The 19,030-nt window shown below is 37.5% G+C and overlaps 2 protein-coding genes across 3 annotated transcripts in view; both read right to left on the bottom strand.

Annotated features, from left to right (window-relative positions):
• Positions 1-17,765, bottom strand: part of LOC116873527 (probable inactive serine protease 58) — a 35,532-nt gene extending 17,767 nt beyond the window's left edge. Inside the window, exons 1-2 of one of the 2 annotated variants that reach the window (XM_032867356.1) lie at positions 17,399-17,467; positions 1,310-1,451 (exon numbers count right to left, since the gene is read on the bottom strand). In XM_032867356.1, coding sequence (XP_032723247.1) covers positions 1,310-1,425 — 116 coding nt within the window. In that variant the 5' untranslated portion in view covers positions 1,426-1,451; positions 17,399-17,467. Of the gene's footprint in view, positions 1-1,309; positions 1,452-17,398 lie in introns of both variants that reach the window. The other variant, XM_032867347.1, reaches the window with a different exon arrangement.
• On the bottom strand, positions 15,537-16,499 carry LOC116873540 (ATP synthase subunit s, mitochondrial-like). Its single transcript, XM_032867369.1, is given in 2 exon segments — positions 15,537-16,068; positions 16,070-16,499. Coding segments are annotated over 2 exon segments (600 nt in total). The 5' UTR covers positions 16,478-16,499; the 3' UTR covers positions 15,537-15,876.
• Positions 17,766-19,030: the final 1,265 nt, after the last annotated feature.

A 19,030-nucleotide genomic window follows, 5' to 3' on the forward strand; every position in this document is an offset into this window, starting at 1 on the left:
CCGCCACCTGAAGTAGTCTCAGCTGCTACTTCTCCGCCATCTTGACTCCTCCCCACAAGAATAAATTTTTTAATAAGATATGTACAAGATATGTATGTAGATAAAACTCTTGAAATTCATCAAAGGGAAACCAAAATAAGTAAAGAGATACACCAGATCCATGGCTATGAATAATCATTATCAGAAAAATATTAATTCTTCCCAACTGATTCAAGAGTCAAAGTGATTCCAAATAAATCCCAACAGAGTTTTTCATAGAACTTAACAAATTGATTTTAAAATTTATTTTTAAAAATACCTAAGTGTTCCTGATAAAGAAAAACATGGCTGGCCTACCCTATCAGACATCACAAATTATGAGAAAGTCATAATTATTAGGGCATTGTAGTATTGGTCTATAATAAATAAACCAATGGAGCAGTATAGAGAGTCCAAAAACATGTACAGATAGAAGAACTTTCACAGATGACAAAAGTGGTGTTGCAGTCACTGGAGAAAAAAGGAACCATTAGATAAATGATATTTGGATGTTTAGCTTACTATAATTTAAAAAAATGAAACTGGATCCCTACTTCACATCATTCACAAACATCAAGTCTAAATGATAAAAATATTTAAATATGAAATCAAACCTTTAAAGACTCCAGAAATGAAGAAATATCTTTCTGATCTTGAATCATAAAGTTAATTTCAACTAGGCACAAACCCAATTAATCAGAAATAAAGATGATAATTTAAGTGTTAAATTGAATTATACACAAGTTAAGAGCTCTTATTTATCAAAATACACCATAAAGAGAAGATGGTACCATGAACTGGAAGAATGTATTTTCAACATACGTAATTGACAAAAGAGTAATAACTAGAGCTTTATAGAAGTCTTACAAAGTATTTTTTTTAAATTCACGAAATGTTCATAAAACATGAAAGAGAATTTCCCTGAAGAAACACTATTAGCAGAAGGAAGAGGATGAAGAGGAAAAAGGAGAAAAAATTATGCTAATCATCACTACTAATAAAGATTTAAAAATTAAAAGCATAACAAGAAATTTGACACAATCAGCAAAAGAGAAAAACGTCTGACAATACCTAATGTGGGAAATGCTTATAAATTGCTGGAAGATGTACAAAAGTAAACATTTGCATCCTCTATTACCCAGCAATTCCACTCCTAATTATATACTCTAGAGTTATATACCAAGAGGTACAGTTGAAGGTACACACCAACATGTATACACACTAACACATACATGTGTATTTGGGGAGCCTTGGAGCCTTAGAACAGAGCGGACAGATCCCCATCACTTACGGTAAGAAGCAGTGTGCCGCTGTCAATACCCACTGAGGGGCAATCAAAGTCCCCACACAGGAACGATAATTGGAATTCAGGTAAAATAGGTAGTGAAGATGATTTAACCCTTCCATGTCTTCACCAACATATGAAACAACACCTGGAACAAAGAGAGAAGAAAATCAAGGGAAATAACCTAGCTGACTAAAGAGAACTCAGGGTGCTTATGGAGATTTCGGGATGCCAGTATCAGATAATATCAATATTTACCACTCATTAATCACTTAGCTAAGTGATACCCTAACTCTATGGTACTAGAGAACCATACTGTACAAAAAATGTACTAAAATACTTGGTGTACTTATTTAGATTTTTTATTCTTCACAGGAAAAAAAAAAACCTATGGGATGGATAAATTTTATATTATTTTACAGATTAAGAAATTATTAGAGAGGGGGCACCTGGGTGGCTGAGTGGGTTAAGCCGCTGCCTTCGGCTCAGGTCATGATCTCAGTGTCCTGGGATCGATCCCCACATCCGGCTCTCTGCTCAGTGGGGAGCCTGCTTCCCCCCTTTCTGCCTCTGCCTGCCTCTCTTCCTGCTTGTGATCTCTGTCTCTGTCTCTCTCTCTCTCTGTGTGTCAAATAAATAAATAAATAAAATCTTTAAAAAAAAAAAAGAAATTATTAGAGAGACTGTGTTTCCCACATTGTATATTCTAGTCTCCCTTGTCATAGATTAATGGACCATATAACTGTGGGTTTATCTGTGGGTCCTCTACTCTGTTCCATTGATGTATGTGTATGTTTTTGTGCCAGTACTGCACTGTTTTGATTACTACAGCTTTGTAGAACATCTTGAAACCCAGAACCCAGAAACCCAGAACTGTGAGGCTTTGTTTTTCAGTTTTTCAGCTTTGTTTTTCTTTCTGAAGAGAGACAATACAATGGATATTATGCAGCCATAATAAAGGATGTTATAGTGCCATTTGCAACAATATGGATGGACCTAGAGGATATAATACTAAGTGAAATAAGTCAGACTGAAAAAGACTAATACCATATGCTCTTGGTCATATATAAAATATTTTTTAAAAAGGAATAAATAAACAAAAAGCAGAAACAGACCTAAAAACACAGAGAACAACCTAATGGTTACCAGTGGGCAGGGCGATGAAGGGATGGGAAAATGAATGGAGTGGGAGATACAGTCTTCCAGTCATGGAATGAGTAAGTCATGGGAATAAGAGGCATGGCATAGGAAATACAGTCAGTAATATTCTAATAGTGTTATATGGTGACAGATAGTAGCTACATTTACAGTGAACATAGTATAATATATAAACTTAACAAGTTACTACATTGTACACTGGATATTAATGTAACATTGTGTGTCAACTATACTGAAATTATTTTTGTTTATAGTTTAAATTTTTATTTATTTATTTATTTATTTATTTTTAAATTTTTTAAATTTATTTTCAGCATAACAGTATTCATTGTTTTTGCACCACACCCAGTGCTCCATGCAATCCATGCCCTCTCCAATACCCACCACCTGGTTCCCCCAACCTCCCACCCCGCCGCCCCTTCAAAACCCTCAGATTGTTTTTCAGAGTCCATAGTCTCTCATAGTTCACCTCCCCTTCCAATTTCCCTCAACTCCCTTCTCCTCTCTAACTCCCCTTGTCCTCCATGCTATTTGTTTTACACCTATCTTATGGCTTTTATTTTTTTTTTATTATGTTATGTTAGTCACCATACAGTACATCATTAGTTTTTGATATACTGTTCCATAATTCACTGTTTGCATATAACACCCAATGCTCCATACAATACATGCCCTCCTCAATACCCATCACCAGGCTAAACTATCCCCCTGCCTCCTCCACTCTAAAATCCTCAGTTTGTTTCCTAGAGTCCATAGTCTTATGGTTCATCTCCTCCTTTGATTCCTCCCACTTTATTTCTCCCTTCCTTCTCCTAATGTCCTCCATGCTATTCCTTATGCTCCACAAGTAAGTGAAACCATATGATAATTGACTTTCTCTGCTTGACTTATTTCACTTAGAATAATCTCCTCCAGTCCCATCCATGTTGATGCAAAATTTGGGTATTCCTCCTTTCTGATGGCTGAGTAATATTCCATCGTGTATAAAATATACCACCTCTTCTTTATCCACTGATCAGTCAATGAACACTGGGCTGCTTCCATAGTTTGGCTATTGCAGATAATGCTGCTGTAAACATGGGGGTGCATGTATCCCTTTGGATTAGTATATTTGTATTCTTTGGGTAAATACCTAGTATTTACCTAGTATTTGCCTAGCAAATACCTAGTATTACTGGATCATAGGGTAGTTCTGTTTTTAACTTCTTGAGGAAACTCCATACTGTTTTTTACAGTGGCTGCACCAGTTTTCATTTCCAGCGATAGTGCAAGAGGGCTCCTTTTGCTCCACATCCTCTCTAACACTTGTTTCTGATTTTGGCCATTCTGACAGGTATGAGGTGATGTTATATTGTAGTTTTGATTTGCATTTCCCTGATAAGTGATGTTGAGCATGTTTTCATAAGTCTATTGGCCATCTGTATGTCTTCTTTGGAAAAATATCTGTTCATGTCTCCTGCCCATATTTTATTTTTTAAAAAGTGATATATATTTATTGTGAAAATTTATAAAAGACATGAAATAAAAATAATCAGTAAAAAAAAAAATCATCAGTAATTCCCAAACCAAAAGGTAATCATTAATAATGTTTTGGAATATTTTCTTTCAGTATTTTTTTTGTAGGGATGGCTAGTTTCAAGGGCGTGGGACCTGTGTACTCACACAGAACTCGTGTTCAGAAGGGCCCTACATTTGGTTTAAGGCTCTACTACTGCTATCTTGGAATTAAAATTTCTGAACAAGAGATCTTGCATTTCCATTTTATACTAGGCTCTGCAAATTATGTAGTCAGTTCTGTCTACAGACATTCATGGACACAAATATACAGATTATATATAAATATATATTTATAACCTATGTCATTAAAATTCCAAAATTCCTTGTAAATGTTCTTTTTAATACTTGCATAATATTTCATCATATGGAAAGAGTCATGTATTTAGTTATGTTTTTATTTTGGTACCTAGTTTGATAACGTTTTATATTGTTATGATGAGGAACGTGTTTTCATATTATTTTTTAATGTAGTTCTAATTATTTCCTTAAATAACATCTGAGAAGTAAATTAAAGGGAGTAAGGGATTTGAGGAAGTTTGTATTTATATTGCCAAATCGCTTTTCAGAAATATCACTATTACCAGCAGAGTGTAAGAAACTTTCTCTCCATACCCGTGGCTGCAGAGAATATTATGATTAAAAATTATTTGGTAATTGAATAAGTTAAAATATTATCCACTTAATTTCCATTTCTTTGACTACCAGTAAAGGAAGTCTTTAAAAATTATATTAGCCATTTTTATTTCTTCATGGAATTGCCCAAGAATGCAAACTTCTCTGTATGTTTTTTAAGGCTCTTTGAGTCCTACTACTCTAGCTTTATCTTCCCCATATTTTAATTGGATTATTCCTTTTTTGCGTGTTGAGTTTTATAAGTTCTCTATATATTTTGGACACTAACCCTTTATCAGGTATGTCATCTGCAAATATATTCTCCCATTCCATAAGTTGCCTTTTAGTTTTGTTGATTTTTTCCTTTGCTGTGTAGAAGACTTTTATTTTGATGTAGTCCCAATAGTTTTTTTTTTCCTTTTTGTTTCCCTTGCCTCAGGTGTAGTTGCTACAGCTGATGTCAAAGATGTTACTGCCTATGTTCTCCTCTAGGATTTTTATGGCTTCAGGTCTCACGTTTATGCCTTAAGTCCATTTTGAATTTATTCTTGTGCATGGTGTAAGGAAGTGGTCCAGTTTCATTCTTCTGCATGTGGCTGTCCAATTTTCCCAACACCATTTGTTAAAGAGACTGTCTTTTTCCCATTAGACATTCTTTCCTGCTTTGTCAAATTTTAACCCACCATATAGCTGTGAGTTCATTTCTGGGCTGCTATTCTGTTCTATTGATCTATGTCAATTTTTGTGCTGGTACCATACTGTTTTGGTTACTATAGCTTTGTAATATAACTCAAAGTCTGGAGTTGTGATGTCTCCAGCTTTGCTTCCTGGCCCCCTCACTCCAAGGCTGCTTTGGCTATTCAGGGTCTTTTCTGATTCCATACAAATTTTATAATTCTTTCATCTAGTTCTGTGAAAAATGTTGGAAATTGGATAGGAATTGCATTAAACATGTAGATAGCTTTGGGCAATACAGACATTTTGACAATATTTTTTCTTCCAAACCCTGAACATGGAATATCTTTCCATTTCTTCATGTCCTCTTCAATTTCTGTCATAAGTGTTCCGTAGTTTTCAGATACAGGTCTTTCACTTCTTGGTTAGTGTTATCTTAGGTATCTTACGGTTTTTGGTGAAATTGTAAATGGGATCAATTCCTTGATTTCTCTTTCTGCTGCTTTATTATTGGTGTATAGAAATGCAACAGGTTTCTTTATGGTGATTTATAGCCTGTGACTTTGCTAAATTAATGTATCAGTTCTAGTAATTTTCTGGTGAGTCTTTCAGGTTTTCTACATAGAGAATCATGTCATCTGCAAATAGTAAAAGTTTGACTTCTTCCTTGCCAATTTGGATGCCCTTTGTTTCTCTTTGTTGTCTGACTGCTATAATTAGGACTTCCAATAGTATGTGAATTAACAGTGATGAGAGTGGACATCACTGTCTTGCTCCCAACTATAGAAGAAAAGCTCTCAGTTTTCCCCCCACTGAGGATGATATTAGCTGTGGATTTTTCATATATGACCTTTATGAAGCTGAGGAATGTTCCCTCCAACCATACTTTGTCGAGATTTTTTACCACGAATGGATGTTGTACTTTGTCAAATGCTTTTTCTGCATCTACTGAAAGGATCATAAGATTTGCAGATATTGAACCCACCCTTGCAGCTCAGGAATAAATCTCACTTGATTGTCATGAATGATTATTTTAACGGATTCAATTTGCTAGTATTTTATTTAGAATTTTTGCATCCATGTTCATCAGGGATACTGGCCTATTGTTCTCTTTTTCAGTATTGTTTTCATCTAGTTTTGGTATCAGGGTAATGATAGCCTTATCTAATGAGTTTGGAAGTTTTCCTTCCATTTCTAGATTTTGGAATAGTTTGAGAAGAATAGGTATTAACTCTTCTTTAAATGTTTGGTAGGATTTGCCTTTCATGAAGCCATTTGTCCCTGGACTTCTGTTTTTGGGGAGTTTTTTTTTTTTTATTACTGATTCAATTTCTTTGCTAGTTATCAGTCTGTTCAAGTTTTCTATTTTTTTCTGTTTCAGTTTGGTAGTTTATATGTTTCTAGGAATTTATCCATTTCTTCTAAGTTATCTAATTTGTTCACATAATAGTATTTCAAATTTTTTTATAATTATTTGTATTTCTGTAGTATTAGCTGTTTCTCATTAGTGATTTTATTGATTTGGGTCATTTCTCTTCTTGATAAGTCTGGCTAGAGGTAAATCAATTTTACTAATTTTTTCAAAGAACCAGCTCCTGATTTCATTGATCTGTTTTATTATTTGTTTGTTTTTTAGTTTCTATATAATTTATTTCTGCTGTAATCTTTATTATTTTCTTCCTTCTGTTGGCTTTAGGCTTCATTTGTTGCTCTTTTTGTAGTTCCTTTAGGTGTAAGGTTAGAGTGCTTGAGATTTTTTTCTTATTGCTTGAGGTAGTCCTGTATTGCTATATACTTCCCTCTTAGGACTGCTTTTGCTGCATCCCATAGGTTTTGGACAGTTGTGTTTTCATTTTTATTTGTTTCCATGTATTTTTTTATTTCTTCTTTGATTTCCTGGTTGGCCACTTATTTTTTAGTAGCATGTTGTTTAAACTCTATGTATTTGTGGTCTTTCCAAATTTTTTCTTGTGGCTAACTTCTAGTTTCATAGCATTGTGATCAGAAAAGGTGTATAGTATGATTTCAATCTTTTTGTATTTGTTGAGGCTTGTTTTGTGACCTAAAATGCAACCTATTCTGGAGAATGTCCCATGTGCACTTGAAAAGAATGTGTACTCTGTTTTAGGATGGAATGTTCTGCATATATCTGTTAAGTCCATCTGGTCCAATGTGTCATTCAAAGCCACTCTTCCATGTTTATTTTCTGTTTAGATGATCTTCCCATTAATTTAAGTGGGATAGTAAAGTCCCCTACTATTATTGTGTTATTGTCAATTCATTCCTTTCTGTTTGTTAATAATTGTTTTATATATCTGGGTGCTCCCATGTTGGGTGTATAAATATTTATAATTATTATATTGTCTTGTTGGATTGTCCCTTTTGTTATTACATAGTGCCCTTCTTCATCTCTTGCTATAGTTGAGGATAAAATCTAGTTTGTCTGATATAAGTATTGCTACTCCAGCTTTCTTTTGACATTCACTTGTGTGATAAATGTTTCTCTACCACCTCACTTTCAGTCTGCCTGTGACTTTAATCTAAAATGAGTCTCTTGTAGGCAGCATATAGATACGTCTTGTTTTTTAATCCATTCTGCCACCCTGTGTCTTTTGACTAGAGTGTTTAGTCCATTCACTTTCAAAGTAGTTATTGATATGTATTTATTGCCATTCTATTACTTGTTTTGTTGTTGTTTCTAGAGATTTTCTCTGATCCTTTCTTGTCATTGTCACTTTTTTCAATTTGGGCTTCTCTTGCTTTGTCAATTTATGTTTCTGTGTCTATGGGGTTTTCACCTGTAGATGATAAGTAGTGAAGGAACAATGACTTATACAATATCCCCCACTAACTAGGACAGTGTCTGGCAGGAACTCAATATGTATGTATTATACAAATGAATTAGTGGGTTGGAGTAAAATTCACTTTGTGTGCAGGGGTCCACTGGGAGGCTCTGAAATTAATGAAATGGTTTTTTGATCCATATGTGAAACAAGCATCATCAGACGACTAAGAGTTAATGTTGTATTTATGTGTGTGTACTTTTTTCTCAAATTCATATATGCATGCATTTATTTTAAAAAGTATGTCTTGAATACTTTCTATGTGCCAGGCAACATATTGCATATTAAATATAAAAGGATATCCAAGATAGAAGTAGACTTTGCCTCCATGAAATGAAGGGGATAGACAACAAGCAAATAAGTACATAAATGGACAGTTATAAATTGTGATGAGAAAGTGACAGTGTTCCATGAGAAAACATAATAAGAGAGTAAATGAAGAATCTAATTTAGTTTGGGTGTGCAAAGAAGTATTTGCTGGGTAAATGACAGGTGATCTGAGACAGAAAGATAAGAAAAACCAGCTATGGGAAGAGCAAAAGAAAGATTTTTCAGGAGAGGAACTGCATGTACAAAGGTTCAAAGAGGAGAAAGGACTAGGAGGGCTCAAGAATCTGAAGAGAGCCAAGGAGACTGAAGCACAGAAGCTGAGGAAAAGATCGCCCTAGGATGAGCCTTTAGAGGAGGCAGGGACCTCATCAAGCAGGGCTTGAAAGCCATGCTCAGGAGTTTGAATTTTATTCTGAGTGTAAAAAAAGCTACTAAAGAATTTGAATATACAAAAGTTATGTGATCCAATTATTTTTTTAAAACATCACTGGATTTTTATTAAAAATGAGGGCGCCTGGGTGGCTCAGTGGGTTAAGCCGCTGCCTTCGGCTCAGGTCATGATCTCAGGGTCCTGGGATCGAGTCCCACATCGGGCTCTCTGCTCAGCAGGGAGCCTGCTTCCCTTCCTCTCTCTCTGCCTGCCTTTCTGCCTACTTGTGATCTCTCTCTGTCAAATAAATAAATAAAATCTTTAAAAAAAAAAAAAAATGAACTAGAGGAGTGCCTGGGTGGCTCAGTCTGCCTTCAGCCCAGGTCATGATCTCAGGGTACTGGGATCCAGCCCTGCCTTGAGCTCCCTGCTCAGCAGGGAGTCTGCTTCTTCCCTTTCCCTCTGCCCCTCCCCCGCACATGCTTGCTCTCACGCGTGTTCTCCTCTCTCTCTCTAATAAATAAATAATCTTAAAAAAAAAAAAAAAAAAAAAAAAAAAGAAATGAATTGGAAAAGGGCAAGAGAAGAAACAGTTAGGCTTACTGTAGTAGGCCCGGCACAAAGTGACGTGACTTGCACTAAACTGGCAGTGGTGGAGACAGAGAAGAGCACGTAAGTGGGTGGATGGACAAAAGATCTACTTCAAAAGTAAAGTTAACAGGAAATCCAGTAAACAGTATTCAATAAAATACACATTGCTTTAACAAAGATAGTTAATTCACCTTTTAGCATTACGTAAGTATTCAATAAAGAATTATCATTCAAAGAGTCAAAATACGTTAAGACTAAAAGAGGTTCTCATGCTCAAAAAAGTTGAGAATGCAGATAATCTTCACATTCCTTCTTATTCTAAGATAAACCAGTGCATAAATTCAGTCTTACTTAATTCCCACAATCCCGACTCCAGACCATCCCTCGTTAGCTTTAAGAAGTCTGCACTACTACTAGCTCCATCTTAGCTGCAGCAACAATACACAGTTCCTTCAAGCCACTGGTCCTTCCAAGGAAAGCTGTGGAACAGGTTTCTCCTAATCAAAACTGAGTTATATTCCAGGCTGAGCTGCCAACTAAATATTGGTATTTACTCTAAAAATGCTCATATTTCTTCCCACTAAAGCCCTGATGTCCTAACTCACTCTTGACCAAGCTTTACAGTCACTGATTCTAAGAACTCGTTAGAAACTTATACCTTGTGTCCTTACCCCTGCATTCCAGCCAGTCCCTGCCTGTTTTATCTTCCCTCTCTACCTGATTTAGATTCCTTTATTCATCATTTTATTTTTTATTTTATTATGCTATGTTAGTCACCATACAGTACATCATTAGTTTTTGATGTAGTGTTCCATGATTTTGTTTGCGTATAATTTTTAATTATGTTCTTATTACTCTTCAGAGACCCTTGTCCTAATGTCCTTGAATAATACCTTAGGCAAATTTTAATTCCATATTAATGCAACTATATGCCTTCACTATGTCTGCACTTTAATTTTCTTAATTTGTCACAGGCATAGTACACATTAACTACTTCCTCCTTCTAGAAACAAACTCTTCTGACTGGTGTAAATTACATTTTTAATTTCTCTCCCTCATAAGGTACTTTACCAGGCTCTCATCTTCTAGCAGCCCCTAAAGCATTAGAGCTCAACTTTCCATTTGATCCAAGAAGGAGTAGCCCCATTCCCTGCTCCCAGCTTTTCCCTTTTACAACTAAAAACCCCACACAATAGGGGCGCCTGGGTGGCTCAGTGGGTTAAGCCTCTGCCTTCGGCTTAGGTCATGATCCCAGGGTCCTGGGATCGAGCCCCGCATCGGGCTCTCTGCTCAGCTGGGAGCCTGCTTCCTCCTCTCTCTCTGCCTGCCTTTCTGCCTACTTGTGATCTCTGTCTGTCAAATAAATAAATAAAATCTTAAAAAAAATAAAATAAAATAAAATAAAATAAAAATAAAAATAAAAACCCCACACAATAAACACAACAAACATAGAAAGACTCTGAATAATGGAAAGAAGAAAGTGGACTACCTAAGGAACCTGGGGACTTAAGGAACAACATAACACTAACTTCCCTCAGTATTCTTACATCTCATAGATCCAAGATAGAGCACTGGAGCAGAGTAGCCTATAATCCAGAACCACCAAAAAGCAAAGCCAAAAAACAAAAACAAAACAAATTTTTAAAAAAACTTCAAGAAAAACATGCTCCTCTGAGCCAGAGGAAAGGGGAAAGGATAGCTGAACACAAAAGAACTCTTTTTGACAACACCTACCCTACTCTAACTAAACAATGGGAAGTGGCAATGTTCCCAAACAATGGGAAAATGCCCGCCTGCCATGGGTTCCCCAAGGCTGAGTAAGGGGCTAATATTCGACCCTCACTCCCAGTGGAAACAGGCAATACTCCCAATTTCTCAAGCAGTATGAATGGAGCTCAGGGGGAAGCTGAGCCTCTGCACAGTGGCCAGGAGGCTGACGGAGGAGTCTGAGGCAAAGTTAACAGTACTCTGCTTCCTTCTCTCCACCACACATGGCCCTATATCCCCAAGACCCAGCAGGTTGCCAAGCCTTCATTGTCATTTGACAACTATATTGAACAAGGCTATGTAAGGTAGAGCTACTTAGAACATTGCCTCCTCCATCTCCTGGTAAATGGAGCACAGTAGGGAGGTGCATTTCAATTCTCACCCTTTAACATGGAAATGTGCTGGTAAATGCAAAACTTCAATTCACTTCCCCCCCAACCCCGGCAATGTATTCAATGATATATGCTTACATGAATATATGCTCATATACAAGTGAAATGAATGACAGCAATGATGTAAGGGAAAGGAAAGAGAAGTCAGAATTATTTTATTATCATTAGGTACTCACACTAACCATGAACTGACACAGTGTTTTTGGAAGTGGACACGATTATTTTAAATTTATATTGCAAGCTCTAAGGCAACCATATAAAAAATATTAAAAAAGAAGAAGTATAATGGATATGCTAAGAAAGGAGAGAAACTAAAATAATATAAAATACTCCATTTAAATGACAAGTGGCAAACCAAAAAAAGTGAAAGAAAAAACAGGAGCATAAAACAAGTAGAAAACAATAACAAATATGGTGGATAGTAATCAACTATATCAATATTCACTATAAATACAGCAGTTTAAATGCACCAATTAAAACACAGAGATTGTCAGAATGAATCAAAATACAAGATCCAAGTGTCTGTTGTCTACAATAAACCCACTTTAAATTTTTTTAAGTTTTATTTATTTAAGTAATCTCTACACCCAACACGGGGCTTCCCTAAGACCAAGAGTTGCATGCGCCTCCGACTGAGCCTGCCAGGGCCCCCTAAACCCACTTTAAACATAAAGACAGACCAAAAGTAAATGGATGGAGAAAGATATACCCCACTCTCACTACTCAAAAGAAAGCAGGAGTAGCTATATTAATTTCAAACATAACAGACTTTAAGGAAAGTTATCAGAGAGAAAGGCAGGCACTATTATATTATAATAAGGGGATCAATGATCCAAGAAGACATAACAATCCTTAGTGTGCATGTGCATAATCACAGAGCATCAAACTACATAAGATAAAAGCTAATAGAACTACAGAGAAGAATAGATAAATCCGTTCTCCTACTTGGAGACTTCAACACGTTTCTCTATCAGGAATGGACAGTTCTAGAAGGCAGAAAAACAGTCAGGATGTCATTTAAGTCCACAGCACCTTTGACCAACTGGATGTAGTTGACAAGTATAGACTGCTTTTGTAAAACCAGCAGAACACACATATTTAGCAGGCCCACATGGAACATTCACCAAGAGAGACCACGTTCTGGACCACGTAACACACCTTAACAAATGTAAAAGAAAAGGGCATCATGCAATTTCTGAACTTAAGCCACAATGGAATTAAACTAGAAATGAATAACAGAAAGATACCTGGAAAATCCCAAAATACATGGAGATTAAACATACTCCTGAATAACCTATGGATCAAATGATAAATTGGACCTCATCAAATTTAAAAACAATTGCTTTATAAAAGACTCTCTGGAGAGAGTTTAAAGACCAGTTATAGACCGGGAAAAATATGTGCAAACCTCATAGCTGATAAAGGACTTGTACAGACTGGATACTTATTCTCAGACTCAATAGTCAATAAAACAAACAATCTAATTAGAAAATAGGCAAAAGACAAGAACAAACACGTCACTAAAAAGAACATCCAGGGCCATCTGTACCCCAATGTTTATAGCAGCAATGGCCACGGTTGCCAAACTGTGGAAAGAACCAAGATGCCCTTTAACAGACGAATGCATAAGGAAGATGTGGTCCATATACACTATGGAGTATTATGCCTCCATCAGAAAGGATGAATACCCAACTTTTGTAGCAACATGGACGGGACTGGAAGAGATTATGCTGAGTAAAATAAGTCAAGCAGAGAGAGTCAATTATCATATGGTTTCACTTATTTGTGGAGCATAACAAATAACATGGAGGACATGGGAAGATGGAGAGGAGAAGGGAGTTGAGGGAAACTGGAAGGGGAGGTGAACCATGAGAGACTATGGACTCTGAAAAACAATCTGAGGGTTTTGAAGGGGCGGGGGGTGGGAGGTTGGGGGAACCAGGTGGTGGGTATTAGAGAGGGCACGGATTGCATGGAGCACTGGGTGTGGTGCAAAAACAATAAATACTGTTAACGCTGAAAATTTTAAAAATTTAAAAAAAAAAAAAATCCAGGGGTGCCTGGGTGGCTCAGTGGGTTAAAGCCTCTGCCTTTGGCTCAGGTCATGTGTGATCTCTCTGTCAAATAAATAAATAAATAATCTTAAAAAAAAAAAAAAAGACTATCCATACGGTAAACAGGCACATGAAAGATATTTGACATCATTAGTCACTAAGAAAATGAACATTAAAATTTCAATAAGGTATTACTATACACCTAACAGAATGGCTAATATAAAAAATAGTGAACTTCGGTGAAAACACCAAATGCTGGCAGAGAAGTAGAGAAAATGGCTCCCTCATACATTGTTGGTGGGAATCTAAAATGGTGCAGCCAATCTGGAAAACAATTTGGCAGTATGGTATAAAACTAAACATACAATTACCATTGCCAGAAACTGCATTATTGGACATGTATCCCAGACAAACAAAAACTTACTATCACACAAAAACATAGCAGCTTTATTAGAAAACCACCCAGATGTGCTTCAGTGGGTAAATGGTTAAACAAACCAGTGTGCATCCATACCCCAAAATAATAGTAATAAAAAGAAAAAACTATTGATATACACACAACTTGGACAAATCCCAAGGGAATTACGCTAAAAAGAGCCAATCCTGAAATATAACATACTATAGGATTCCATTTCTGTAACATTCTTGCAACAATATTACAGGAGTGAAGAGCACATTAGCAGTTGCCATGGCTTAGGGAAGGGAGGTTTTGTGGAGGAGGGAGAATGTAATGGTGTGTCCATAAGAAGGGCAACAGGAGGGACCCTGCAGTGATGGACTCTTCTGTGTCTTCAAAGTGGTGATGGACGCATAGACCTACAGGTGTGAAGTTTAAATACACACACGTAAAAATGAGGAAAGCTGAATAAACTGGACAGCACCAATGTCAGTTTCATGGTCTGTCATATTTTCGTGCCATAGTTATGCAAGATGTTACCATGGTGGAAACCAGATGAAGGGTATGTGGTACTCCACACATTTCCTGCAATTTCCTGTAAATGTATAATTATTTCAAAATGAGAATTTTAAACCAAAAAAGCAGTTAGAACTCTTCATAGTTCTATCTTTTACACATTTCCATAAACTCTTTTCAAGTAATCTTTTCCACTCATTCCCATGAATTCAAATCCTGTCAAAGTTCCCAAATTCCAAGATCTGCATCCCAGCTCAGATCCGTCATGAGTTCCTGACCTTTATATTCTGGTGGACATCTCCTTTCGATGTCAAAAATACTTCGAACTTAGTAAGTCAAAAAAGTAACCTGTCTCCTTCCCCAAATACCTCCTTGTCCAGTGTCCCTGATTTCCATAAACTGTACTACCATTCATTCAACCAGAAATCTGGATGACAAGCCTTTACTTTTTCCTGCCCTTCATTCCTCACATTCAGCTGATCATGACTTCTATCTCACTACTACCTCTGGTATCCTTTTCCTTTATTTCAGACTCGCGGCTACCATCCTAGTCCATTCAGTTGCCCAGAAAGTTGCAACAGTCTCTTAAATTTCTCTCCAGATCTTTCCCACCCATGACCCCTATCTCTACCCAAAATCATTCTCCATACTAAAGTCACGTGAATGTTTCTAAATCCTAAATGTGGTAATAGAACTCAGATATTTAAAACTCTTGAAAGGATTCCTATTACACCCAGGGTCATTTCTAAAATTAAGGCTAGAAGACTCTCTACTATATGACTCTTTTTTTTTTTTTAAGATTTTATTTGACAGGCAGAGATCATAAGAAGGCAGAGAGGCGGCGGAGAGAGAGGAGGTAGCAGGCTCCCTGCCGAGCAGAGAGCCCGATGCGGGGCTCGATCCCAGGACCCTGGGATCATGCCCCGAGCCGAAGGCAGAGGCTTTAACCCACTGAGCAACCCAGGTGCCCCGCCCTAAATCAGTTTAAAGAACTCTGTTGTCATCTACAACAAAAGTTACCTACATAGATATTTATATAAAATGAGGAATATATCAGAATTAAACTGCTACCTGCTTTCCATTTTTCTTAAAATGACTTAATGTGCATAGATTTTTACTTCCAACTTAGTAACTTTAGTGAGTCATGTCTGAATATTAATTTTCTACATGATGGACTCTCTGCTTCTGATACATCATGATACAACATTCTTAAGGTCTGTTGATGATTATGTAATATTTACTGCTATTTAGGATCAACAATTTTAAATGATACTTTATATTGAAAGAAGACACTTATTGAATATTATTATTTTACTTCAAGTCTAATTTTAGTTCCAGAGAAGGCAGTGCTGTCCTAAAGGTTTGGATAAGATTTTCTTTTTCTCTTACTCCAGGAAGATCACTTAACAACAAATACTTGAGGTTTCTTAAGTGATATAAAGCAATGATTCCTTTGTCTGTGATATTCCCACATGAAATTATTTCCATTTCCAGTATGCTTTTTTTGTAAATTTTCCAGTTTACCAAGTCTCTTCAAATAGTCATCCTCAATATAATGACACTTGCATTGTCTTATTTTTTCAACGTGCTGTAGGCCCTCCAGATAATCAAATCCAATTCTCATGATACAGGACTCGGTGGCATCAATTGCCTGGATCTTGTATTTGTCCAGAGGTCCTCTTGGGAGGTGGTTGTAGTCCTTCTGCCACCTCTCCTGGCCATGGTAGCGCACCGTGGCCCCACAGCGTAGCAGCCACTCAGATGCTGCCCTATCAGGTCCCACGTCCTTGATGCGTTCATAATCTACTTTATTAAACACTGCATTCAACCAGCCCCAAAAGTTTCTGTAGTCACATGACCGTGGGGGTTTCTTTAAGCCACACAACTGCTGGGAAATTTTTCCAAACAGCATCACTTGATAGCTCCAGAGGAAGGGAGGGGTCTACTTTAGGACTCTTAATCTACTTCCTTTCTCTCTGCTCCAGCCACACAGATGGTCTTTTAGTTAACATGTCACACCTCATGACCTTCACACTTACTGAAACAACCTTCCTCTCTGTCGGAAACCACCTACCCACCCCTCACCCCACGTAACTTGGCTAACTCCTCTCAGTCTAATACAAGTTTAGGAAGCACTGATGTCCTTAAGAGACAGAGAGTTTTCTCATGCTGCACATATGGAAACTGAGGCTCAGACAGGTTAGAGTATTTCCCTGGCCATATAACTGGGTAGAAGAGCATAACTGCCTAATTACAGAGCCATACCAACTTCATTGCAGGCAAGTTACCTAATTACTCCATGCCTTCATTCCTCATCAAAAGAAAAAAAAGAGAGAGAGAGAACAATAATAATACTTTTCTCACAAAGTTGATATGAAGAGAGCGGTGTCTGTTATAAAACCACTATGTAGTTATGTGCTTTTATGGCAGTGGTGGTGATAGTTATTATTCTTATTATTGTACGTTACATTTTAAAGCCCAAGAGCAAAATCAACCTTTCCCTTTCGACCCTTACAGCAGAACACCTGCTTTTTTGTTTCCTATGTCTTTTACACATTCCTATGCCCCCTTCCAGGCTCCTATCTCCATCATCCTTTCTGGCATACCCCCATGTTTTAGCCCACGAACTTCATAAGCATTGGGAGGAGATTTGAGCCCATAATAGAAAGTTTTACTTGGGTCCTACCAATGACAGAGCCTGTACAGAAAATGAGTAATGTATCACCCATTTCCCAAACTTTCATGTCCCTGATCCACCAGCTCTCCCTCCCCAACACAGCACCACAGCCTCACCTCCCCCAACAGAGTCCTAATAAACTTGACAAAGAGTTACCTTGAGTCACTCACCAGTCACCATCAGCAAGGTTAATGGGATACAATTCATGTTGATGCCCGAATCCTGTGCTGAGGACAAGGATGTAGTGGAAATTAACAGGCACAAAGAAAGCACAGAATTTATATCCTGCCTGGGGATTTGAGACAGCAGAAGGTGCAGGTGGGAGACCAGAGGATAAGGATTCTACAAAAGTCTGTCATCTAGAGGTTTCTCCTTCTACTCTTGATCCTTGGAGTGAAAGCAGAGTCACCCGTCACAGCCGGAGATCTTCTCAGTCTCACTGAAGCCTGCCCTATGGGAAGATGAGGTCCACGGTTCTGAGCTTTACCTACTTCATCTAAAGAAAAGAATTCCAATGCAGGAGTCAAGTAACCCTTCTGTGGAGTTAAAAGTCTTCCCAAGTTCCTCCCCCAAGCCTCTCCGTTCTTCTCACCAGTCCCTTCCCCACAATGTGTGACCAGCACCCCTCCCTCTACATGTCCCATTGACCCCTTTCTGTTCTGGGCTGCTCTGATGAAGCACAGCTGTGTCCCACCCTCCTGTGTGACACTGACCTCCTCCCCTTCATGCAGGTAGTGAGTGCCTAGCCCACCTCTCCTGAGAATGACTTCACTTGTACAGGTCATGTCTCACAACCGCAGATGCCATTTGAATAAAAGCTCCCAACCAACACCGACACCAGTGGCTCTTCTCAGAGCTCCAAATCTTTCTTACTACACTGCCCTCCTGTATGCAGGGATCTCTTGCTCTCTCATTCTATCCTTTTTCAAAAAGGCTTTGTCTTTCACTTTTTTTGGTTGGCCACTTGTGATTTTAATGGAGTATTTTATATTATTTTAGTCTCTCTCCTTTCTTAGCATATCCATTATACTTTTTTTTAATGTTTTTTATATGGTTGCCTTAGAATTTGCAATATAAATTTACAATTAACCGTTGTCCACTTCCAAAAACACTGTGTCAGTTCATGGTTAGTGTGAGTACCTAATGATAATAAAATAATTCTGACTTCTCTTTCCTTTCCCTTACATCATTGCTGTCATTCATTTCACTTGTATATGAGCATATATGCATGTAAGCATATATCACTGAATACATTGCGGGGGGGTGAAGTGAATTGGAGTTTTGCAAAAGTTGCCTTTTTCAAAAGTTGACTTTTTCAAATTGATTTTTGGTGGTGGAGTAGGACAGGAATATTATCTAAATAGAAAATCAGGTGGCAGAATGAAACAATAACAGAATTAGAGTCTCTGTAAACCTGATGGTTTGTGGAATGAGGCTAGAAGCGGATGCATCTCCATGTGCACAAGGAATTTGTAATAATACTAATAACTTAATAACAAAAAATTACAAACATGAGGAAACGCTGAGTATCAAACACACACACAAACACACATACACACATCCATCCACAGAATTCTAAAGTTATTTTTTCAAACAGCTTTATGAATGATGTCCATATCAGATTATCAGTATCCTAAAACAAAAGAGAAAAAAGTGGGGGCACCGGGGTGGCTCAGTTGTTGAGTGGCTGACTCTTGATTTCAGCTCAGGTCACGGTCTCAGGGTCGTGGAATCCAGCCCCGAGATGGGCTCCTTGTACAGCAGGGGAGTCTGCTTAAGGGTTCTCTC

The sequence above is a fragment of the Lontra canadensis genome, unplaced genomic scaffold, assembly GCF_010015895.1.
Source record: "Lontra canadensis isolate GAN:19392208 unplaced genomic scaffold, GSC_riverotter_1.0 scaffold2, whole genome shotgun sequence".
Classification (NCBI taxonomy): domain Eukaryota; kingdom Metazoa; phylum Chordata; class Mammalia; order Carnivora; family Mustelidae; genus Lontra; species Lontra canadensis.